We start from the raw sequence: 27,060 nt of genomic DNA on the forward strand, positions 1-27,060 counted from the left end.
CCATGGAGCAGGGAGATGCTTCAATTTAATTGGACGGAGCGGAGCGTGCTTGTCAAAAAGTATAGTTAAGATAGAATTGAAAATTGAGATCTTGTTATCGACTGTCACAGCGCTAAGGATGGAATCCCAATCAACGTTGCACAAATCAGACATGAAACAGTCGTTATTAAAATTCTTAAAACTACGCCGCATAACAATAGAAGGTTTATTTTTTGGAGGCCGAATTCTGTACGATAAATATATTAGGTCATGATATGAAAACGCCTCTGCTGAGAACTGCCCGTGAGTGGCAACGTGTTCAGTGGAAGAGGTAATCATTAAATCTAATTTAGATGGAGAGCAATTAGGAAAAAAGTGAGTAGCCTGAGATGGAAGTAAATGTAGATTAGCGCTATTTATTATGCTAAGGAGTCGCTTTGCTCGAGAGTCATCCTTAATTAAACAAGTATTAAAGTCACCCATAATGATGGTGTGATCAACAGTAGCAACATATTGTTCGAGGAGATTTTCAAAGTTATCAAAATAATTTATAGAGAGTGATGGACTATAGAATACGCCTAGTAAAAGTTTTAAACGCCCAAATAGCACTTCAATAAAAATGTGCTCAGAAGACTCACAGTACTGGGGGGGAGACAAATTCAGAATTGTAAATGGAATATGGCTACGTAGGTAAATGGCAACACCCCCACCACCTTTTCCGGTACGATCATTGCGGATCAAATGAAAGTTAGGTAAAGAGTAGGAAGTAGATGGAAGACTGGGTTTGAGAAATGTTTCGGAGACGAGTATAGCATGAATATTTTTGTTATCAAACGTATCTAACAGATCCGTGAAGTGTGAGGGAATGCTTTGAGCATTAATATGAACGACATTGAAGTTTTTAGGAAGAGGAGAGAAAGTAGAGTCGAGAAGGGAACTAAGTGGAGCTGAAATACTGTGAAAGCTCTCATTAGGCGATGATGAAGATGAAGCAGTAAAAAAATCGTCGTCTGACCTATCATGAACACTGACGTTCAGACTCATAATTAACATTAAAAATATTAACAATAATATAAAATATATATAAATAAAAAATAAAATAAATAAAGTACAGTAAAAATAAATAAATGGTTAACTACTTGTAAAACTGTGTATGAAAACCACAGATTGTATTACCGGACAGCTACATAGGTAAGAGATTGCTACATCATTGGGCAACATTCTAAAATAAAGAACAAAAAATAAAAAATAATAATATTTAAATAATAAAAGAAAAAAAAAAAACAAAATAAAGAGAAATATCCTATAAATAACCTAAAAATAATGAGAATATTTGCAAGAATTATGTTATGCAGATTGAGCTTCCAAGCACCAAGTGTTAAAAAAAAAAAAAAAAAAAATTGAGTTTGTATCCTAAACAAAATAAAAAGAAAATACAGTATGATACAAGGTGCTTGTATACTCATTGGAATAATTTTCAGTAACAGCGTAAAAAGAAACGTAAGTATTATGACTATGGACCATGGATGCCAGAATGACAGTGACAGGTGACATTGATTATTTAAACAGTGATTGTCACAATAAATACACTAAATTAATTATTAGTACACCGGCACAAAAGCAAAGTAAATGTAGAAAAAAAATAAACATTAAGAGAATTACTTACTAGTTACTGCGACCATGGAGGCACTTAGAAAATTACAAAAGGAAATCGATTGCAAAACAAACAAAACAAAAACAAACAAAACAAGAATTACAACCTAATACAATAAAAACAGACTGGATCTCTGAGGAATATAATAACTATCGCTTGGCTATTTTCCGCTGCCGGTTCACTTTAACCATCTTGGGTCCCGTACTTGCAGAACTAGTAGAGGCAACAGCCTTAAGCGCCGGCGCAGGATCTTCAGATTCCGGAGCGAAAATGTTTAGCTCAGCCATAGTGAGAATATGTTTACGTGCCCCATCAGAACCAATGGCCACAATCCGGCCATCCTTCGTCCAGCACTTGGCAATGCCAAGACGTTGGCGAGCTGCCATAAAGACATCATGTCTTTCCTTAGTCAAGAATTCAGAGAGTGTGACCCCAGTGTTCTTAAAGCAAGTCTTACCAAACCACACTTTATTCCTGATGGATAGGTCACGGAATTTAATGAGGATTGCCCTCGCTTTGTCTGATCTGGGGCTTCCTAAGCGGTGGCAGCGGCTTATACACGTCTCGTCAATAGAAACCGTAGTGAGGTGCTCTGAGAGAATCTTGGTGATAGCTGCCTCTACCCTCTCATTCTTGCTCTCTGGCACACCATGGACTAGCAAAATTTTCCTCCTGCATCTCATCTCCATGTCATCATGCTGTCTTGAGAGAAGCTGAACTTGCGCCTGAAGTGCTTCAAGAGAAGATAGGATGAAACTTCTAAAGGCAGCGAACTGCGCATTTACATTAGATGAGGGGCTAGTTGCAGGGATGGAACTTTGAAGGCTTCGCTGAAATTCAGCCATCCGTTGATTAAAGTGCTCACCCAACTCAGTGACAGTTTGTTGAATCGATTCCATTGTGATATTATTATAGGTTAGGATGAAATGTGTAGAAGTGAAATTTAGTGTAAATAACTATTATAGGAAATAGTAGCTGGTAGGTAACACAATTTTAATACATTTATTTAACTTTTAATCACGATTATGTATTTAAATGAAAATTAAAACGAAGAGTGACAACGAAAAACGTGTGTTGTTATTTAACACCTACCCGCGAAAAAAAAGTAATAAAATAATTTAGTATACAGACATATTAAAAAAAGAGCCAAGAAGTTTAAAAATATGCCACAACATTTATTAACCATTCCAAACTGCTCTACATTTAGTATTGCAACCATGCGAAGTCGGAGCGGATTGCTAGTTATCTGTCAAATGCTGTAGGTATCTCTACATATAATTCAGGAGTCACTGTTTGCGTTTGTGCCGCTCTCTAACACGATAAAAAGTTGAACTTGACCGCACCAGCTCGGTTTCTGTCCCCTTTTGTCCACAAAGTCTAATATGTGCTCTTTGAAATGCGAATCCAGTTCATTTCATCTCACATCCACCCGCTTTGTTATGATAATTTGCCTCTATATAATTATTCAGGTATTTCGCGAGGTTTTTTTTTTTCAGTTTTTCATTTGATACAACATTATAAAGGGGCATTTTTGAGTTTGGTTTTGTTTCGAGGACCATGACTCACAGTCACAGGACACTTTACGCTCGGGGCCGAGTTCGAATCCCAGCAAGCACTTCTAACTTTTCTTGGCTATGTGCGTTTTTAAGCAATTAATATATCACTTGCTTCAACGGTGAAGAAAAACATCGATAGGAAACCTACATGCCTGAGAGTTCTCCATAATGTTCTCAAAGGCGTGTGGAGTCCACAAATCCGCACTTGGCCAGCGAGGTGGGCTACAGCCTGAACTCCTTTTACCGAAATCGAAAAATAAAAGATTGCCTGATGCATAACGAATACGAAAGAATATCTTGAGTTTTCTTGTGATGATCTCGAAATATTTGAGAGATATTCAATTAATTGAATTTATATTCAGAATATGTTTTTAATTGTACTTATTCAAAAAAATCGCTCCTGACTGACCGTCCTGACGTCTGACTTACCTGAGCGTTACTTCCGTCAGAAAAAAAACTCAGTAACTCCCTCGTCGCGCATAGAGAAGTTTTACTTCAATCAATAAACAACGCCGAAACGAAAAGGTTCTTGTCATATCCCCGTGGTACATTACAAAATGACAAATTCGCTCAGTGTGTTTTATGCCGTGGAATAACTATGTCAGTGTGTATTTGCTTAGCCGAGCACGCGCGCACTAACAAGCGCTTAAAACAATACGGAGGCGCCTGTTTGCTCGCAAAAAGTGATTTTATCAACGTACGTAGGATTTAGAGAATATTTTTTAGCGAATATGTTTAGGTCCGTGTAGTACAACGCGTATAAACTATTATTTTATATTACCTGGTCATCAAAAACAGGTATAGTTTATAGACAAACGTATGTACACATTACTATGAGAGTGTAGAAGAAGAAGAAGAAATACTTTATTGCACACAAACATCAAAATATACATAAAATGTAGAATAAGCAAAAGAACAAGAATTGTAGGCGTGCAAAGGCGGCCTTATTGCTGCAAGCAATCTCTTACAGGCAACCTCTGGCAGAAGGAAAAGCTGCAAGAGAGCGGGATAGTGCAATTATATATACATATATATTATATAGACATACATACACATAGATATAAAATAAATATGTAATATATAAATAAATAAATATAATATAAATACATATATAATTATATAATTTAAAAAGAAAAATACAAATAATACACATTAATTACGATATTTGTTCAAATTACTTCACTCAAAGACAGAGTCTTAAGACAACACTTAAATATGGGAAGGGATTGACTTTTACGGATACGTGTATTCACAATTTAAAAAAAAAAACCTTGCAAAGAAGAAGACATGAGGTTTTAAGCTCTTGCAAAGCTGACAAAAAAATATCAAACGTAATAACAGTAGCTAGAGACTCGACCTTCTTAGTCACAGAGCCCAACAAAAACGTACGCAACTGCACACACCGAGCTCGTGATAAAGCCCCTTTGTGCTTATACACCGGAACGTAATAGGGTCCTAAGCTAATAAAGCGAAGGTCCTGCGGCCGGGCACTGAAGGGTTTAAACAGATTTACGTTGAAAAAAGTCGCATCACCTCGGGGTCTCGCTAGCGAGTCAACAAACAGCGGAGTTATATGCGGATCTATTGTGTTAAAGCTGCTATGGAATCACCAATAGCACAACTGATTGGGGCTGTTTATTATTTTTTCCAAGCGAAGTTTTTTACACGGCATGTTTATTAATTGCACACAAAACTTAATAGAAACCTAGAAACAATCGAGCGAGTAAACTAACGGAGCCATTTTAAAGCAATTACAACATAATGTTACATTATGTGTAGTGTCATAGTTAAAAGACGATTCTCCCTAGCGCCACTGTGAGCGCTCTGAATTTAAACAAGGGTTCGATTCCTGGCAGGGCAATTTGAGAATTTATAATTTCTGAATTTTGTCTGGTCTGGTCTGTTGGGAGACTTCGTTAAAAAAAAATCTGATGATTGCGACATTCTATAGTGTTCAATGACAAGGTTATATTGACATGTGCTTTTGTAACCTTAAATTTTCTACGCTTCAAAATGTTACCAAAATTTTTTTTTAATTGTATTTAAAAGCATATTTTTGAAAACAATTAGGAGCGGTCTGTTGGGAGACTTCGGCCGTGGCTAGTTACCACCCTACCGACAAAAACAAAAACGTGCCGCTAAGCGATCTAGTGTTCCGGTGCGCTGTCGCGTAGAAACTGATTAGGGGTATGACTACCATACTCCCTAACTTAGCTCGACTCGACCGAGATTGCAGTCAACCAACTGGTAGTGGAATGAAAAAAGAAAAAAAAAAGAGTGAAAAGCCCCAGTAACAAAACTATATTTATTTAATGAGTTTTAAATTGTATGCCCGTTTACACTAAACTTAGGCATCGCCTGAACCGTATACCTTATGATTTTGGCGCTGTGGATAAGGCGTTACTTATTGGCAGTACCTACTCTAATATGTGTAATGTCTATACATTAAACATAAGAGTATATAATAAAGCTATGGAGCACAGAGCGAAGAACAAAATGTTAAAAGAGAATTTTAAGGGCTTAGCGCTTATGTGCGTCGCTTTCTGCCATTATACAGCTTTAATAGCGCTTTTAGTAATAAAGTTTACAATATAAAACCGACATTGCAGTTCATAGTTTTAGTTGGTAGCTCTATTTTCATAATGGTGCGATGGTACGCGAGCTTTCTCTATTAAAGATTCAGTTTCACGTGATACTCTACTCGGTTTAAGAAAGACAGATCTATCTGTAACTTGAATTAGAGTTGTTAGTTTTTACACTATTTCAAACATACGTGTATTGTGTAAAAGCTGAGCTGAGTTCACACTGCTGGGGACATGAGGACATGGCTATAAAACATAAACCCAACACGCTGTTTTTTTCTACGACAATACACGCATCGCCATCTAGCTACAAAGTAAGCGTAGCTTGTGTTATGGGTACTAAGATAGCTAATGAATATTTTTTTTATGAATATAATACACAAAAATACTTATAATATTAATATAAACACCCAGACACTGAAAAACATTCATGTTCAATTCACACAAACATTTTCCAGTTGTGGGAATCGAACCCACGACCTTGGACTCAGAAAGCAGGGTTGCTTTTTGCAGCGACAATAATCGGAACCGAGAGCTTAACGTGCTCTGCGAGGAAGGGGAGCGGACAGCGTCAACTCCGAGTTAGTTTGTAATATTTAACAGAAAAAAATCCTCTAGAAGTCTCAAGATAACTCGGGAATTAAACCAAGAACCTTGTGATCCATAGATGAACCTACTAACCACTATACTAAAGCAGCAATAGCAGCGGCAATTATCCAGCTCTTGCGTAAAAATATATATAAAAATTATAAACTTTTTAAGTGGTGCTTTTATAACACAAAATCTTTACAACAGTCGACCTTTCTCCGTATGAGTATAGAAAAACGGATTCAATGTACAAGTGTGTTTCACGCATGAAAGAAATGTGAATTAAGCCGCAGGTCACGGAGCGACTCATTATGAAGCAGTAAGCACCGTAACGGGGTTAATAGGGACTGTTTATGATGTAGGAGGTCGCTGATCAACATCAGAGAGGCTAACGACACGCCCCTAGCTTTTATTAGTTCCACAGACAAGGAGTGTTTCAGACGAGGCCGCGAGGGGAGAGAAAATTGCAGATAAAAATGTCTATTAAATAAAAACATCTGTTTATTTGGTCTCACTACGGGTCTCATAAGGAGGCTCTGGAGAGAGTTACGCTCGGAATATCTTCACGAGATCATTCAGGAATTAGGAGATCCGTAGAAGAGTCAGAGTATCAGAAACGTAAACCGTAGATGTACATCTACGAAGCGGTTTACGTTTCTGATACGTACCGCTAAGGTTTGGAACCCTCCGCTCTCTTGCTCTTCCGGCTTCGGTGTTACCTGATTCATACAACTTGAATGAATGCCTTGAAGGCAAGAGTGAATAGGTACTTTCTAGGTAAACGCGCCCCAACTTAGACCGCATAATTGCTTTACATTCATTTAGTTGTCAAGCGCAAGCCTATCTAGTATATATAATTTAAAAAAAAAAAAAAGCTCATCGAGACGCGAAGCTGAAGTCGCAATTGGCGGGGCATATAGCTCGATGAACCGATGGACGTTGGGGTCCCAAGGTGCCGGAATGGCGACCTCACATTGTTAAACACTGCGTTGATAGACCCCCGTTCAGGTGGTCAGATTACATCAAGCGAGTTGCACGGAGCCGCTGGACCCAAGCGACCGTGGTATGTGAAACTCCCTATAAAAGACTTACGTCCAGCAGTGGGCGTTTATTGACAGACATGATAATAATTTAATATACACGGATTGTACGGGCCTTGAGACAGCGTCTCCTTACACGGGTAGGGTTCACGGGAAAGCTGTACTTCCCCGGTAATGTGCTTTAAGAGCTAGTACGAAGGAAGTGCCAGAACCTGACTTCATGGAATCGGCCTGCTGGTGGTGTAGGTCAGGCCATGTTCACGACGTTCGGCGTATCGGCTATAGATTATGTGCAGTCTAATATCTTAGCGGGCTAACTTTTTGGGGTATCGAATTGCTGGCAGCACGTCTTATCGGCGGGGCTACAACAGAAAGAAGTCTAGATATTTCTAATAAACAATTCGATGGGCATTTTTGTCTTTGTCTTTTTATCTTTTTAATCAATTTTGTCCATTTTTGTCTTTGTCTTTTTATCTGAATAATCAACAATATTTCTTGATTATAATAATGTTTTTATAAAATTTTCTTTCGAAAAGTTATTATTTAGCATAGTTAAATAATTTTTTATGTACTATTTATTATTGTACATAAAAGATATTTGTGACATAATTATCTTTTTCATAACCATATTTTGTTAGTTATTTTCATTAATTTGTTAATTTACCCTTTCATATGGTATTAATCTTTTTTCAGTTAAATAAACTCTTTTCGCGTATGACAATCGTAATTAAGGAGTTAACTCCAGTCGTGCGTCGGAGCTGACACACATACTTTCTTTTTTAATTTATTTTCGAACATATATGTATATACGAGTATAATTGCACTATCCCGCTCTCTTGCAGCTTTTCCTTCTGCCAGAGGTTGCCTGTAAGAGATTGCTTGAAGCAATAAGGTCGCCTTTGCATGCCTACAATTCTTGTTCTTTTGCTTATACTATATTTTATGTATATTTTGATGTTTATGTGCAAAAAGTATTTCTTCTTCTTCTTCTTTTATTTTATAAATAAATAGATATCATCATCACTATTACAGTCTACTATTACAGTCAGTGGACTGTAATAGTAGCTGGACTAAAAGAGGATTTGCCCATTACCTCCACGCTTGGCAGGGTTGGTGATCGCAGTAGATGGTAGTAGCACTGAGATCGCTGCTGCCCGCTCTTGTTTACATAGTCGCTTAGTCGCCTCTTACGACTAAATACTTATAAAATATACATATATACACCCAGACACAAAATATTCACGTTCATCACACAACGATTTTTCACTTGTGAAAATCGAAACCACGGCCTTGGAATCAGAACGCACGATCGCTGTCCACTGCGCCAATCGGCTGCCGAATCGAAGCTGTCCATAGAACAATAGAAGGGCATAGTCTACATAGTCACTACGTACCGTATAAATGCTACGTATGTCTCTAAGCTATTCATTTTTGCGGTTGACTGCGCTAATATAACGGTCTAATTAATATACTCGTAGAACGTAAACATAAAATAGTCTTTTACTGACCAACTAATTCCATTAGCCCTGAGCATTAGCAAAGTCATCAGCGCTACATCGAATAGTTATTACTTTACTCTATCCGGATTATAGGCTTTTCCCTTTGACACGGCAGCGTGATTTGGTACAAAATAACAGAGCGTAATCTACTCGTATATCAAATAGCGGCGGGACATAGCTTAGCGTTAGCGCAACGAGATATTTGATAACAGAGCCGGTAATTGCTAAGCTTAATTGGAACACATGTCTGACACGACCGGACACGACGTGGACGGTGGATGTGGACGAGTTCGGTGGATTCGATCAAAACGAAAATTTTATTTTTTAAATTTATTAAAGAAACACCAATGCAGCTTCTTCACAATACGTTTTTTTTTTAGAAAATGTTACAAATATTTTGTTCCTAATCAGTGTGACTAGCCACTTAAAGGTGTGCACAGACAGCATTTACTACAAAGTTACCGATTTAAATCCTACAAATTATAATTAAAGATGCAAAAAGAAGTTAAACAAATCTACCACTACAATAAGAAAACTAAACAATATAAACTAAAAAACTATTTAAAACGAACAAAAAAGTTTTTTGATTAGTTTATAACTTACAATTGGTATGGTAAATTACAACTTAAGGTTTCTTTATCAAGATACTAAATAAAAGAGTCGGTAAATTTTTGAACTTAAAATGTAACACATGTCTGAAACGGCACGATGTGGATGTGTTCAGCGGGATTGATTAAAACGATGCGGTGCAAAAATAAATGAAAATTATATTGATACAAGTTATCTGTCAAGTTTATAGGTAACACATAGGTAGTTTGAGGATACAAATAAATACTATCTTTAGAGTAACCTGCTATGTGTTGCTCTGTTTATAGCTGATAGGTTTTCATTTGCCATCAGTACCCATAGCCTTCGTACAAGATTTCGAGAATTCGATCGAGGAGTCGTTTTCGTATATCAAACTCGGTATCGTCAATGTAAAATAGACCTAATTGAACACTATTTAGAGTCGCAAATGCTGCGTGATTTAAACTTTATTAACGCTCTGTCAAAAGTCCGAGCTAAAGAATTATAGACAAATTGGAACTTAAAGTAATGCAAATGATCCATTTCACTCCGATGTTCCAATATTTCCATGCTCGTAATCGACTCCTCGATTGCGTGCTAGCTTATCTCGTAGCAAAGCTACAGCTACAGGTGGGCTATAGGGCACGGGTCTCCTCCAACAAGAAGGTTGTAAGGTCGTAGTCCATCATGCTGGCCCAGTTGGGATTGGTGGACTCTACACAACTTTGAGAACATCATGGTGAACTTTCAGACATGCCGGCTTCCTCACTATGTTTTCCTTCACCGTTGAAGCGTTATATTTTAATCAATTAAAACGCACATAACTTGGAAAAGTTAGAGGTGCGTGCTGGGATACGAAATGGGGCCATTATTACGATAGAAAAAAAAACTTTGTACTACAAAAATACTGGTGTTCTGCTTAGTATAAATAGATGCGTTCGTGTTTCAAGACAAGAAGTCCACATCCATCCATCCATCCACATAGACATAAGTTCCATTCAACGTGATCAATTAATTGCTATATAGACTGCATCCACTGTTTACTCAGCCTAAGATCCCAGCATTATATCCGAGTAGGTAAATAACGAGCACGGTGTAAATAGAGAACATCGGGGCGAAGCAAATTATCGAGCTGTTTGATTTAGCCTTTATTATCTAGGTATTCGAAGCAGTTAATTTATCTCCGAGGAACTTGCGAGCGGGAAGTCTTAGTTCCTTAGGTATTAATACACAGAGGTAAGAACAGGTTATCAACCTCGGTTTTAAGAATTGATTGACAACAAAATTCTCTCTCAGAATTTCATATGGCAGTAATTTTGATGATTGTTACTTGAGAAACTATTCTTAGCTCGATTTCGGTTTCATGTCTAATTGTTAATAATCGATCTTATCCAAAATCTTGAGATGGCAGATTGAATTTAGTAGTGCTATCCTTATTAGTTTCAGACGTTAAACAGTCCTTAGATTTGAATTCCGTTGAAATAATTAAATTAATAAATAAATAAAGAAATATACTACGACAAAACACACATCGCCAGCTAGCCCCAAAGTAAGCGTAGCTTGTGTAATGTGTTATGGGTACTAAGATGACTGATGAATTTTTTTATGAACATACATAAATATAAATAGTACTTATGAACACCCAGACACTGAAATACATTCATGTTCGTCACACAAACATTTTCCACTTGTGGAAATCGAACCCACGGCCTTGGACTCAGAAAGCAGGGTCGCTGCCCAATCGCCAATCGGCCGATTCGAATCGAATCGATTGAAAGCATAATCCTCAGCTACAGTTCTCCGACAGCTGAGCTCAGCCTTCCTTTCTCAAAGGAAAGAGGGATTTAGGATCTATACCCACCACGTTGCATCAACACGGATTGGTTCGGTGTATCGATTATTTTGCCATGTCAATGATAATAAGCGCGATCGACGAAAGGTATATGCACTAGCGACCGCACCGGGTATAAAATAGAGAAAAAGATTTAGTGCCGTATGAAATTCTGAAAGAGAAGTTCCTCTACATCAAACTAAAGGTCTCCGCCTCACCCGCTATTGGCTCATCGGTTATTACACAATGTTTTAGAATTATCGGGGTTCTTTCCGCAGCCAAGTCCATTTGGCAAACACCGTACCTACGAGGACCGTTAGATAGCATATCGATGCACAAAAAATAGCTGAGATTTATAATATTTTAAGCCGCGCCATTATAGAATTGATTTATAGATGGCGGCCGATGTATAGCTATCTCTTTCGCACAATATACCCATATATTTTGCGACAGAGATCGCACGACATCGTTCCCCTTTTATTAATCCATTTATTCAATAGCGCAAGTTATCCTTAAGAACTTCCAATTCCAAGTACTTGGATGCCAAATATATTTTATGTTTATTTATTTTAGCATACTCTTAAATCTAACTGTCAAGTTATTATACAAAAACAAAATAAGTAACTATATCATCATCATAATTATCACTAGTCTATAGCAGTCCACCGCTGGACTAAAGGCCTCTCGTAAAGGGAGGTTACAAGCAAAAGTAGAAGAAGAAAGGGAGGTTTCGCCTATGATTACGGCGCTGCCCGTTCTCCGCTGTATTCCCTTAGTCGCCTCGTATGATACCCGCGGAAGGACGAGGGATGGTGAACACTTTGTTCTGATCCACCGTCACCACGCGGGCCACGATATAATACACATATATATGCAATCCTTTTTGAAGTTATATTTCTTTTGGCACGTTAGGGAAGTATGAGAGTAATTTTTTACAATGCGCGCGCACACCGTCACAAAAAACCGACACCCTGGAGTTAGCTATAAGGTTTGACAGTGTACACTTTCAATTGTCGAAGTCTTCAGGCTCATTCCGGTGATTTAATTGATTCGATTGGACAAAAATCTCAAATTTTAATGTTTAGTGAAACTTGGTTGTCCGATAATGAGTCTATTAGTATTCCAAATTTAATAATGTTTATTATGTCCATCTCTTTCATTATGTAGAATTTTTTTTTGTGATATTTAAATAAACTTTATTTTACTTGATAATACGTTATCATAAAACTTCCAATGTATTAAATAGTATGTTTTTATTGTTAGTGTAATTTTTTCTACAAACGTAGAATAAGGCGAAAGATAAAACTTTTGAAAAGATTTTTATTTTCTTCCGCCAAAGAAGTATAACTTCTAACGCGAGTACATACGAGTAAGTACACACAAGTTTTTTTATTTCTTTTATATTATTGTTTTTTGTATCCTTTATATGTTTATTGTTTCTTTATTTTTTTTTACATAATCGAGAGATCATCCCAAAATAAAGATATATCGTTTAACGTTAGTAAAAAAAGGAATAAAGTGTGTCAAAAAACCGAAAGGAAAACAATAAGACCGCAATTTAGACCCTTCCAGATGAAAATGAGACACTTGATTACTATTCAATGGTTATAGCGTATGGGAATCCCACGGGAGCCATACAAGTGGGTGCTTGGAAACAAACGTACCTACTCAGTATACCTATATAATTGAACCCTTAAAATTTCGGGGTGTTTATTTGTACCAACTAGACGTCCCAGTTACTTTAAGCGCGTCAAACTTCTGTTAACTAAATTTGTCCAATACAATTTTTATTCGACGACCCACTGCGTCACATTGACAACCCGTTGCTAGACTCCTGAAGTTAGTAGGGATTTTGCATAGTCTAAAACCTTCCTTAAATTTTGCTATCAGTGGTAAAAAAGTTTTTTTAAACCGACTAATAGTTTCGGAGAGATTACTAATTACTTACAAGTTTGTGTTGGTTAAACAAATTTGGAAATGAATGGCCACAGGACGTGAGGTCACATTAACACCGATTAACCCTTAATCATCATTTGTAATTCAGCTATACGGGAATCTACATGTGTTTAGAAAGTGAAACCTATATTTATAGCCCAGTGGGTGGGACTTCATTTTCGCGGGGGCGAGTTCGAATTCTAAAACGCACTTCAAAATTTTGCTAAAAAGTTATGTGTGTTTTTAGCAATTAAAATATCACTTGCTTCAACGGTGAAGGATCGTGAGGAAACCTGTATGCCTGAGAGTTCTCCATAATGTTATTAAAGGTGTGTGGAGTCCACCGACCCGCAATGGCCCAGCGTGGAACCCCTAACCCCTTCTCATGATGGGAGGAAACCCGTGCCCTATACTGGGCCAGTAGCGGGTTGATATGATGATGATGAGGTTTTTGTCGCCACACCTACAGATAGCCCGCTACCATCTTAGACTGCATTATTGCTTACCTCCAAGTGAAGTTGCAGGCAAGAGGTAACTTGTAGTTGAAAGAAAACACAAGTTTCTCGATACATTACAAATAGGTAGGATAGGTTTAAGAACGAAAGAATACTTTTATAATGGCGTCGATACGAATATTGCGATTGGTGGCACCACTACTGCGTCAACTTCTACAATTTTATTTAAATTCCATGTCATGAATACAGAAGTTAAGGGAGTTCTGAACTCATATATTATTGCTGCCATTGTGGAAACTCGGACACAATGTCCCCTTATACAGTTTAATGCACACAACTCCCAACTTTGTTGCAACAATAACAATTTTCTTTTGTCCAAAAAGAAGTGAGTTGACATAGGAGCGGTTCGGGAAGCGTTGGCGATGCGAAATCGGAAAAACGTGGGCGTATTGACATTCATTGTTAAATGATTTCTTATACTTTTCAAAATACGATTATTTTGCATTGTATAGAAAGTACAGTTTTATTTGTTTGCTGCCACGGCGAAGACGAGGACGCCTTCCGTTCAATATTTATTTGAATAAGTACCGCGAATATACCAAAGGAACCCGTAAACACATTTTTACTTGAAGACTTGTTAAACAACTATTAAGTCAATATCAAGTAAAATGTACAAACTACGAAGTATACCGTTACCCTATAAAGCAGTAAATCACGCAGTGGCGTGCACTTCATACGTGCGCAAAAGCACTGCCTACCCTCAAATTTATATATACGAGTAACTCGTAAAGGAGGAGGAGTTTTTCCATTTTATGCAATTTTCCTGCCGTATTCATCCCTGGTAAGAAATCCAGTGCACGCCACTGATGTAGACTAACACTCACTTAATATAAAACCTCCCTGGCGCATGGTACAAAAATTCTTCGCTTCGGCGGTGGCTAGTTACCACCCTACCAACAAAGACGTGCCGCTTAGCAGTCCGTTACGATTTCGCGTAGACACCGATTAAGGGTTAGTTTAAATATAACAGATTAGCCCGGTATTAGACTGCATCATCACTTACTAGTCTTATCAGGTGAGATAGCAGTCAAGGGCTAATTAGTAGTGGAATAAAAAATATAATTATTTCAGTATATTTTTAATATACTGAAAATTCATTTATACGTTCACTGTTGAGGTCCAGTCTTTATTCAATAAAATATATCAGTAATAACTGAAACAAGAACATCTTCACAAAGAGTACAAAGACAATGAACCAAATTTCGGATAGAAAATAAATACTAACCTACCCACTGTACCTAAATCGTATATATTGCTGAAGTCCGTGCCTAGAAAGTCTCATTCGATTTCATAACAGAGACAAACAAATCAGAGGACGCGAAAATAGTAGAACCCTTTTGTTGTCTTTATTAAAAGCGGCCATGAGAAAGCAAAGTTTACGGCGAGGTCATCCCTTCTTATCAGACGGACACGGGTCGGATTTTGTTTATATGTTAGTTTTTCTTCAGCACCTCTTTTTATTAATAGTGGAAGAATATTTTATGTTTTCTCGCAACTAGCCCAGAAAAAGTGCCAAAAGAGACAGTAAACTTTATCTTTTACTAGATATTCAAAATTCAAAATTCATTTATTTTAAGTAGGCGTAATATAAGCACTTTTGAAACGTCAAGTCTGTCTGTGTGTAGTGACTCTACCACCGGTTCGGAAGACAGATTCTACCGAGAAGAAGCCGGCAAGAAACTCAGCAGTTGCTCTTTTCGAACATTAAAAATTTACATTTTACATTTTAACATTTTTTTTCTATCTTGTGAGAGATGAAAGCGGTAACCTCGCTGTAATAAATGTGTTTTAACACATTCTTTAAACTTATGCATTGGTAGGTCCAAAATTACCTTAGGAATCATATTATAAAAGCGTATACTCAATCCCACAAATGACTTCTGCACCTTTCGCAAACGATATCATAACTTATGTGACATCTGCATATCGTTTGCGAAAAATCATACCCTAAAATACAACGAGAAATCTAAACAATGTTTAATAAAAAAAGACTTGAACTCGCTGTAACGACCAATCCGTACCTACACAAATTAAAAACTAGTCAAATAGCAATTTTTATTTGGTTAACGAAATTCGCATACCAAAATATACGCCGCATCGTTTTAATCAAATCCGCCGAAAACATTCACAGCGTGTCATGACGTGTCAGACATGAATTCCTATTAAGCTTAGCTATTACCGTCCCTTTTATAAAACCATTTCGCGGCGCTAATATTAATCTATGGCTTGTCTCTTTTTTTTAAGTTTAAACTATTTAAACAAACTCTGCATTGTTTTTATTGTGTTAATATTGCGCCGGGTAAATGCGCCGCATCGTTTTAATCGAATCCGCCGAACACATCCACATCGTGTCATGCTGTGTCTGACATGTATTCCAATTAAGCTTATCTATTACCTGCTCTGGAAAATATATCGTTGCGCTAATATTTCACTATTTTTATGTTAAAAATTTAGACCGAACCTTTGCGGTCCTATTTTTATTGTGTTAATAATAATATCATCAGGCTATTGATTATTATCAATAGGCTATTGATAATATATAGCAAAATAAATTGACAGCGTGTCATAGTTATCCCGCATTAGACATAGATACCATTAAAGCTTATCTTTTACCGTCTCTGGATAATATATCGGTGCATTAATATTATTCTATGTCCTGACACAATTTTTATGTTCAAAATTTAGACTGAACCTCTGTGGTTCTATTTTTATTGTGTTAGTAATATCAATAGCCTGTAACAATCCACTGCTATAGGCTATTGATATATAGCAAAATAAATGGACAACGAGTCATGGTCATTCCGCGTTAGACATATGTTCATTTAAGGTTATCTTTTCTCTGGTTAATATAATATTCTTATATGCTCTTAGCGTCCTCAAGGCAAACTACGAAACTGCTTTGTCTGCCTACTACGCATACGCCTATTCATGGTTCCGCTACGGGATAATCCCCTGGGGAGAAAGTACCAACGCCGGGGAGATATTCATCCTGCAAAAAAAATGCCATCGTATTTTAGGGAACGTCCAACCTCGCGATAGCTGTAAACCGCATTTTCTCAAGAATAAAATGTTAACTTTGCCCTCAATTTATATCATGGAATTCGCCCTATTTGTAAGGACGCATCACTATTTATACAAGACACAGACTAATACTACCACAATATAAATTGAAAATGTCTGGCCGAGGTCCTTATTTTAGGTCTATAATGATTTACAACAAAATCCCAAAGTATATTACAGAAGTAAGGAAAGAAACGATATTTAAGCGAAATCTGAAACATAGGCTTATTCAAAATTGTTTTTATGACGAAGAAGACCTTTTTTAATATGATGCTAAGACCTCAATTACATGATATCTTAATTATTAATTATCAATTAATAATAATAGTGTGACATTAATTCCTAATTCTATAATTATTGTAAATTGAAATTATTCTTATGTTTTAAGTTGTCATATTTTAATATTTAAATCAATTGTAATAATAATTTTTAATTTGGATATAAAATTTAAATTAAGTAAAGAAATAAAAATAATTTCGACAAAATTTATTGCAATGCCCCGGCGGGGGGCGTCATGTCTCTGATGTATGCGCATGTAGCAATTTATAAACAAAAACAATAAACAATATATCGGTGCATTAATCTTATTCTATGACCTGTCACTATTTTAATTTTAAAAATTAGTCAAAAAACCTTTCTCTCAATAATTTTTTAGTTTGTAAATATCATCATTAATAGCCTTTAACAGTCCACTGCTGGTCTTAAGGCCTCAAGGGTTGCCCCATTATCACCACGCTAGCCAGACGTTTTGGTTATCATAACATAAAAGAAAAAAAAACACTTAAAGAATTTAGTAGGATACAAAAGGCGGCCTTATCGCTAAGTAGCGATCTCTGTCAGGTAACCTTAGGATTAGGAAAACTAAAAAGAAAAACGAAAATGTGGGGTACACTGTTTAAAACTTACCAATAACTAACTGTTTCAAACATATACATACTAATACATAAACCACACAAACACCAGACACCACAAATATTATTTCTCATTATTTCTAAACTAAAACACTCCGTTCATTTTATTGTGTTAATTCAGCCGAATAAAAATGCCGCATCTTTTTAATCAAATCCACCGAATATATCCAGAGCGTGTCATGTCGTGTCATACATACATTCCAGTTAGGCCTTTCTATTACAGTCTCGGTTATGAAAATAACTCGTAATATAATTAGTATATATAATACTACTATTATTCTGTCACTATTTTTTTTATTAAAAACTAGAAATGTAACATTATTCGATTTATTTTATTTTCTAATAAAATATTCTGTCCAATGAATGCACAGCATCGTTTTAAAATAACGATGAAACATCCATAGCGTGTCATTTCGTGTTAGACATGTTGTTCCAATCAAGCTTAGCTATTACCAGCTCTGTAATCAAATATCTCGTTACGCTAACGTTAAGCTACGTCTCGCCGCTATTTGATACAAAAGATTGATAAGCTGTGTTATTATGTTTAAAATCAAGTCAACTATGTTGTCCGCGACTTCGTCCACGTTTGTTTTTGTTTCTAAAGCATCCGGTAGAGACAGTTTTTTAGAGAGATGTGAGCAGTAGCAGCAGCAAAAAAAAAGTGTGTGCGTGCAACCTTTGCGTGCGATTGAAGTAAAACTTTTATTATAATTTATTAATGAAAGAAATAATTGATAATAGAAAATTTTAGGTTAGATCAGCACTTAATATTACTGCGCTACTAATATAATACACTTATTTTATTTTTTATTTTAAAACACAAAAGCTGATATTGCGATTTAATTATGATAGTGAGATATATTCCCTCGCGGTTTTTTTTTGGGTAATGATGAGTTTTTTTTTAATAGTACCTACCTACTTTTTATGTATCATCAATAGTTTTGTCAGCGCACGCCACGTAGTTAATTTTATGGGCAATATTTCGCTGCTTCGGGCTTAGTACTTTAGAGGCTATTGGGTGCAATTAAACTAACAAAAAATTATCACACACACACTTACACACACACTTACACACACACTTACACACACACTTACACACACACTTACACACACACTTACACACACACTAACGCAAACGCACCGATAAAGCAGCACTAGTCGGAAAAGATTATTTTTTACCCTTTCCCGGGGATATAATTGTCTCCAGCGCGGCTAGCATGGGCAGAGAAAAAGATAAACATTTATCTTCTCCCATAGCTGTATCAACTCTCAGATCACCAGCGCACAAGTGGAAATAATATCCAAATAATATATTTGCAATAATAAACGGGGGTAAACTTCTCCTATCCCATGTTCCCGTGCTTTGGCAGGTGGACACGTTAATTAGATCCCCTGTCAGGGGATTTAATCAGGGGTGTAATTGTGAGATGGTGCAGTGAATGACCGGGGCAGTGATTTTGTTTTACACTATGGAATGATATGTGTATATTACAAAAACCTGCCCAGATGTGATACAAGGTTATACAAAAAACCCATGTTGTTGAGCTACGTCGCATCACATTAAAGTCATCGCTACAAATGGAATTTCCCTCGAACCCTCTCAGTGTCTAAAAATAGCATTACGTCCTACTAATGCTAAATTCTTTTGAACTTAAAAATTCCTTCTTTAACAGAAAGCAACCGCGAAGTACGCAATACATTATGAATAATCCACCTATGGATGAAATACATGGTTATGAATATGAAAGAGAGCTCTCTTGCAAGAGTGCAACGGGTTTTGAATACGAAATAAAAAGGCTTCAAAAAGGCGAGGGGAATAAAAAGGTGGCAATGTTTTATACCTGCTTAAGAAGGTAGGCTTTAATGGTGAATTCAGCACTCTGGGTACTTGGTGTCGACCATTAATAACGTAATCACAATATGGATAGAAAACATCAACGTCATCTTATCAACCCATTACTGGCCCACTACAGGGCACGGGTCTCCTCCTACAGTGAGAAGGGGTTAAGGCCGTAGTCCACCACGCTGGCCCAGTGCGGATTGGTGGACTGTCAGCCATGCAGGTTTCCCCACGATATTGTCCTCCTGTTGAAGCAAGTGATATTTTAATTTCTTAAAACGCACATAACTTAACAGATTTTGGGAGGTATTTATAGAATTGAGATGCCTCCGACTACTAAATTGATTTGACTCCTTGCCCTTTGATTATGACAAGTGCTGTTGCCCTCGATTTGTTATGTTCACTAACATTTATCAAGACGATTTAATTCTGTTTCTAAGTAAATTTATATTTAGAGACGAAATATTTGTGAATGGTTTATTTAATCTCATACCCTTCTAGCAACGCTGCTGTTTTTTAGTCTTTCTCTGGAGTAGAAAATTAATAATTACATTTGTTCACAGGTCAAATGGTTCGAGCAGCAACGGGAGAAGCGGAGAGTCAAACGGGATTATAATCAGGACTCATTGTTATCACAAATCTCTCGAAGATTGTCCCCGCACAGAGCTCGGCATCGAGCCATTTCACCCTCACCATTTTTTCCAGACCCATTGTTTAAAGAGCAATGGTATTTGGTACGTGTGAGTTTCTATGTTTATATGTTTGTATTAACCTCGATTAGACAAGACTAATCACAAACATAAAACATTAACATTATAACTACATATATACATATATTACGTTAAGTTGCATAGCTGCTCCATTTCAAATTAACTTAGGGCCTGTTAATAAGCTATCTGAGATCATTACAAGGTGGTTAACCTTTTATTTAGTGTCGGATAGCTTTTTAAAAATCTTTTATTTGTCACTTGAGCTCAAGTAAGAAACTGGCAAAACTTACATTAAGATTTTTCGACACTTGTCAGAAATTGGTGAATAAGGCCTTAAGAATTTAAATGAATGTTATAAATATAATTGGTTTTATAGATTTTGCGATTATAAATGAATTAAATTCAACTATGTTTAAAAACTAAAATGCTGATTTATTTGCCTTTACATAATCACTCCCAAGCTAACATATACAGTAGTCTTCAATCATTTTTGCCGCACTGAAATATGCAGAATAATCTTTTTAACGCTCCGAACTGCGCGAAAGTTAATTTTTCAAAATGGCCATAAAGTACGGAGACTACTGTATGTATGTGCACTAAGTGGATCAGAATGGGACAGGCAGGCTTTTCACATAATAGATGAAACCATAAAACATAAGCTATAAAACTATCAGTTAAAAAGTTAAATTCGTATGAAATATTACGTTAATTTATAAAAATCTTGTTTTGAATCTTGTGTTTATTTTTACACAGAATGGTGGTGCCAAAGATGGACTTGACATGAATGTATCACCAGCATGGCAAAAGGGTTACACGGGCAAAGGTGTTGTTGTATCCATACTCGACGATGGTATTCAAACAAATCATCCCGACCTTGCGCAAAACTATGTGAGTAAACAATTCCAAAAGTATTTACTACAAAAAAATGCGCTTTTCAATAAATTTTATTAATTTATATTTAAACTTCAAATAAACTACTTATATTTTAAGCAATTGTCTTAATAATTGCATTCAACCAAACATTGTTAGATTTAAAAACATATTTGTACAACATATTAGTAGTAAAAATGTCGACACTTCTGTTTTGCTCTTTGTAGGACCCGCAAGCATCCACTGACATAAACGGCAATGACGACGATCCAATGCCTCAAGATAACGGTGACAATAAACATGGAACACGATGTGCAGGAGAAGTTGCCGGGGTTGCTTACAATCAGTATTGTGGTGTTGGAGTAGCCTATAATGCTAGTATCGGTGGTGTTAGAATGTTAGACGGAGTTGTTAATGACGCCGTTGAAGCTAGAGCTCTGGGTCTTAACCCTGACCATATTGACATATATAGTGCATCGTGGGGCCCAGAGGACGATGGAAAAACAGTCGACGGTCCAGGACCATTAGCGAGAAGGTAAAAACTATCTTTAATAAGAATAAATCTTTGTTTGGTTATAAGTCATAACATATTTCAATTTACTCATACTTTTCTTCTATTTTAGGGCATTTATTTATGGAGTAACCAGTGGTAGACGTGGTAAAGGAAGTATATTTGTTTGGGCATCAGGAAACGGTGGTAGGCACACTGATTCATGCAATTGTGATGGATACACAAACAGTATATTTACCTTATCAATATCAAGCGCTACACAAGGGGGCTATAAGCCATGGTACCTAGAAGAGTGTTCATCAACTTTGGCCAGCACCTACAGTTCAGGTACTCCTGGACACGATAAGAGCGTGGCTACTGTTGATATGGATGGGAGATTAAGAGCAGATCATATCTGTACAGTAGAACACACAGGAACTTCCGCCTCTGCTCCATTAGCTGCCGGTATTTGTGCCCTTGCATTAGAAGCCAATCCAGACCTGACCTGGAGAGATATGCAGTATTTAGTAGTATTAACTTCACGCTCGCAACCCCTAGAAAAAGAAAATGGTTGGATAGTCAACGGTGTTAAAAGAAAAGTCAGTCACAAATTCGGTTATGGTTTAATGGATGCTTCAGAAATGGTTAGTTTAGCTGAACAATGGGTAACAGTTCCTCCTCAACATATTTGTAAGTCTCAAGAAATCAACGAAGATAAGCAGATAGATCCCACTTATGGGTATACTCTAAGTGTTCATATGGATGTTAACGGATGTAGCGGAACTGTAAATGAAGTGCGCTATTTAGAACATGTTCAGTGTAAAATATCACTTAGATTCTTTCCTAGGGGAAATCTCCGTATCCTTCTAACTTCTCCTATGCAAACGACTTCAACTTTATTATTTGAAAGGCCTCGAGACGTCGTTAGTTCTAATTTTGATGATTGGCCATTCTTAAGCGTTCACTTCTGGGGTGAACGAGCTGAAGGTAGGTGGACTCTACAAATTGTCAATGCAGGTAATAGACATGTCAACCAACCAGGTATCCTGAAGAAGTGGCAATTAATATTCTACGGTACCTTATCAAACCCTGTCAGATTACGTTCTAAAAAGCCATCTGCATTAGCACCACCTTTTAGTTTCCCAACCGCTGCTGACGGCTACGATTCTGTCGGGGATTCTTTTTACAATACTGACGCGTTTACTAATTACCAGAACTTTCCTACTTTATTTGCCGCCGGATCAGATCCGGAAAAGGCAATAGCCCAACTAGATGGACATAACATCCCTTCACCGCATGGGGAGAATGTCCTCGCTGATAGTAATGATAAACGCGTCATGCATGAATGTGACCCTGAATGCGATTCTCAAGGATGTTATGGAAGTGGACCCACACAGTGTATATCCTGTAAACATTACCGACTCGACGATACCTGTGTGTCTCGTTGCCCTCCAAGAAGCTATGCGAACCAAGGTGGAGTATGCTGGCCTTGTCACGAATACTGTGAAACTTGTATTGGGGCCGGACAAGACTCCTGTTTAACTTGTGCGCCATCGTACCTTTTAGTAGGGGATTTAGGGGTGTGCACACAGCAATGTCCTGATGGATATTGGGAAGATAGCGATTCATCTACTTGCCGACCTTGTGCCTCACATTGTTCTACGTGTTCAGAAAGAGCTCACCTGTGCACATCTTGTGAACATCACTTGGTACTTTTTAATGGAACTTGTTCGGCTTCGTGCCCGCCTTCAACTTATGAGACTGATGATTATACTTGTGCGAAGTGTCACACAACGTGCGATTCGTGCAGTGGATCTGGCGAGAAACAGTGTGTCACTTGTCATACCTCCAGCTATATGCATGATGGAAGCTGCGTAAACACGTGTCCCAGTGGATATTATGCTGATAAGAAAAGGAAAGAGTGTATGAAGTAAGTTTTAAAATGCATTGCATATATTTAAAGCGAAAATTCGCTGTGTATAGTTGAATCTAATCCTACTTAAAAAATAATCTTTTATTTATAGATGCCCACTTGGTTGTTCAACTTGCTTGGCCACGTTCTGTTTGTCGTGCAACTCTAACTGGGAATTGAACAAGAAGGGTAAATGTGAAGCCGTTGGCAGTGATCGATGTACCGCTACAGAATTTTCTGATGGCAGCAATTGTAACAACTGCCACACTGACTGTGAATCTTGCTATGGTGAAACTGAAGCGAATTGCCTTACCTGTCCATCGCCCTATTTGTTACAAAATCATAAGTACGTATATTTTATCGTTAATGGCTATTTTTGCTCGTTTATAATTTTGCTACTTAAATCTTGTATATTTCTATGTCATTATACAATTTTAGTGACAAAAATGTATGTGCGATTAGTGAAAAACAGATGACAGATATAATCTCACTGCATACATTACTTGTCGAGTCAGTAGCATATTGTTCTATTATATTGCCAAATTAGTATGAAAATTGGTTTTCTCGGCTATAATTTGTAATAACGCATGACCTGGTCGTTTTTATGGCTAAAGAACTTTCTTTTTTTAAGATGTGTGACAGAATGCAGCCGTGGTTACTATCCTGAAGCAGGCAGGTGTACGCGATGTTTGCATGGCTGTGCAACTTGTGTGTCACGACTCAACTGTACTTCTTGTTCAGACTCTTTAAGGTTACAGTCTGGAGCATGTAGAGCAACATGCGCTGCTGGGTAAGTTTCTACATTTATATTTAAGCAAAAAGTATTCCCTAACTCGTTCACTCTTGGTTCTTAGCATTTTTCATCCACCAATTTTCTACCACCTACTTGATATCCTGTTTGGAAACCAATACATAACACTTTTTATTTATAGTGGTGCTAGTTTTTATGTATTGATAATTGATATTAATTAGATTCATTAATATTTGATAATTCTTATATTTTCTATCGTATGCAAGGATGCAACTGTGACTTTCTGTTTAGCGTATTAGTCTAAAGATGGATTAAGAAGCCAGGTGAATTAAAAAAAATATTTATGCACGTAATCCCTAATTTCTCGATGACAGATTGAATTATGTAGGTTATACCTTTTCCTACTCTTCCCTGTAGATAAGCACTACTAAATTCAATCTGCCATCGTAAGATTTTGGATAAGATTGATTATTAACGGGGGCCGGGCGTTACAATGATCGCGAACCAAAACTAAAAATAGTCTCTTGATGAAAAGTCAAAATTCTACATCACAGATTAATTTTACAGATATTACGCTGATCGTAGCATATGTTCTAAATGCTACATCTCGTGTCGAACATGCATTGGACCTAGACGCGACCAGTGCGGTTCATGTCCAAGCGGATGGAAGTTAGCTGCTGGGGAGTGCCATCCCGAGTGTCCTCAAGGTACTTTATTAAATCACTTATTATTTGCAGTATTTAAGATAAATACAAGTAAAATGGCCACGTTAGCACTGTGAACGCGATAATTGGGTATTTGTAAAGAATAATTATAGAGTAGTACATAGGCGCAAAAAAATAATAAATTTGTGTAGTAGTTTAAGGGTTTTAAAGTAAATTAGATGGAAATATCATTTGAAAAATGGAGATGTTCCTGGCAGTTTCTCTGTTGAATATGACTGGACACTATCTGCTGTGAAGGGAACATAATAATATTATGATATTAGATTCAAAATTAAAGAACTTTTTCTCTTTGTTGGAAGTGCGAAAGATGTTTCTGTCAATAAACATAAAAACTTCTTTTAAAATAAAGATACATTATGCTTTCTCCTTTTTTGCTGCAATGATGTGAAATACCCTTCGGGCTTTTTTTTTCGACACCATCTATAAGATGCGTAAATTCAACCAAGTGAATAGACACCTTTAACGCAAGTGCATCTCCCTTAGGCTGCATCATTGCTTACCATCGGGTGATAACTTAAGGTTGTAATCCGAATTCGGACCATTCATTTATTATTGTTTCACCGTTACATAAGTGCAGTGAAAGTTGAATCTTTTTATGACTTAATGAACAGGTTTCTACCAAACCGATGACGGCTGTCGTCATTGCCACCACTACTGCCGCGAGTGCAACGGCTCTGGCCCTCTACACTGCACGTCATGCCCCCCGCGGTTCATGTTAGACGGCGGGCTTTGTATGGAATGCCTTGGCTCACAATACTTGGACCTCAGCAATGAAACTTGTCACGCTTGTGATGGCTCCTGTCGAACGTGCTCCGGACCTGGCCAGAATAGTTGCACTGGATGCTCCAGGCCTTTGAGGCTTGATAAGTAAGTCGAATTATGTTTTAGTCGTTATCTGAAATCATCATTACCGGCTAAAGTACAAGGCACGGGTCTACTCTCAGAATGAGACGGATTGAGACCATAGTTCACCACGCTTGCCAAGTGCGGATTCACGCGCCTTTGAGAACATTATGAAAAACTTTATGGCAGGTTCCTCACGATGTTTTTAAGCAACTTCGACCTTATGATCTGTAATCAAAAGTAGCTGTTCTATTCCTTAGACAGACGAGACTTTGTGTCCTGAGTTCTCATTAAAACCCCAAGGGCCATCGTTTTTGCCACTAGTTTAAGACCAACTAGTTGTAGGCACATACACTTGAATATAGTTTGATCGTTTGAATAATTTGTGGCTTCGGCTACTTCAAAGGCTCAGCTCTTAATGTACTTGCAGCGATTTATTGGAGAATCGCGTCAAACCTATAGTTCGCCGCGATTCAGAGGATTCAAATAACTTATCTTGTTTCAACGTTGTTTTATTAATGTTTACCCTATTTTCTCTAAAACGAGTGCGTTATATAAAATATATACCTATTTTATATAAAACTTATAAAACATTGTTTGCATAATAAGACAAGTAACAAAAAAATTGACTATACCAATTAATTTATTTCCACTTATTTTTCAAAATAGCGTGTGGGCTTTACTGTGAATTATTTGAACGGACCAACGTACGTAAAAGTTCTCCAGCGCCGCTCGTAAATAGATTTATTCAAGGCAGTTGTTAGACTTTGTGTCGAGCACCTGTATTCAGGATAATTTGAAAGTCAACAATGAAACTTCGTGCGCATGACGATATGTTAGAAATTTACGTAGCTCTCGAACTTTCTATAGTTCCCTTAGCTGGATAAAAAAGATTGATAAAAGGTATTTTTGTTATAAATAATTTATGTAAGCGTCGTGCTTTCACAGCGTTTTCACGCATACTGGTGTGGTTACACGGAATAGACGGAAAATATTAAAAATTAATAATTGGTTATTTTCTATGAGAATTACTGCTTACTTTTATTGTGGTACTATTTTTTTTTTTAATTCCTCTTCAAGTTAGTTTTTGACTGCAATCTTACATGGTGGTAAGCTATGGTTTGAGCTTATGCTTCAGTTTGAAATGGTAGCGAGCTAAATTCTTAGAGGCTATTACCCATAATAACCCTAATCCTACAGAA

At 37.0% G+C, this 27,060-nt stretch overlaps 1 protein-coding gene across 3 annotated transcripts in view; it reads left to right on the top strand.

Moving 5' to 3' along the window:
• Positions 1-27,060, top strand: part of LOC120632683 (furin-like protease 2) — a 357,244-nt gene that overhangs the window by 324,424 nt on the left and 5,760 nt on the right. For 2 of the 3 annotated variants that reach the window (XM_039902645.1, XM_039902647.1), the window contains 8 exons: positions 20,121-20,297; positions 21,021-21,155; positions 21,365-21,672; positions 21,761-23,557; positions 23,652-23,885; positions 24,171-24,329; positions 24,858-24,997; positions 25,627-25,882. In XM_039902645.1, the coding sequence (XP_039758579.1) occupies positions 20,121-20,297; positions 21,021-21,155; positions 21,365-21,672; positions 21,761-23,557; positions 23,652-23,885; positions 24,171-24,329; positions 24,858-24,997; positions 25,627-25,882 (3,206 nt within the window). The remainder of the gene's footprint in view (positions 1-20,120; positions 20,298-21,020; positions 21,156-21,364; positions 21,673-21,760; positions 23,558-23,651; positions 23,886-24,170; positions 24,330-24,857; positions 24,998-25,626; positions 25,883-27,060) is intronic. The other variant, XM_039902648.1, reaches the window with a different exon arrangement.

The sequence above is a fragment of the Pararge aegeria genome, chromosome 20, assembly GCF_905163445.1.
Source record: "Pararge aegeria chromosome 20, ilParAegt1.1, whole genome shotgun sequence".
In the NCBI taxonomy this organism is placed as follows: Eukaryota; Metazoa; Arthropoda; class Insecta; order Lepidoptera; family Nymphalidae; genus Pararge; species Pararge aegeria.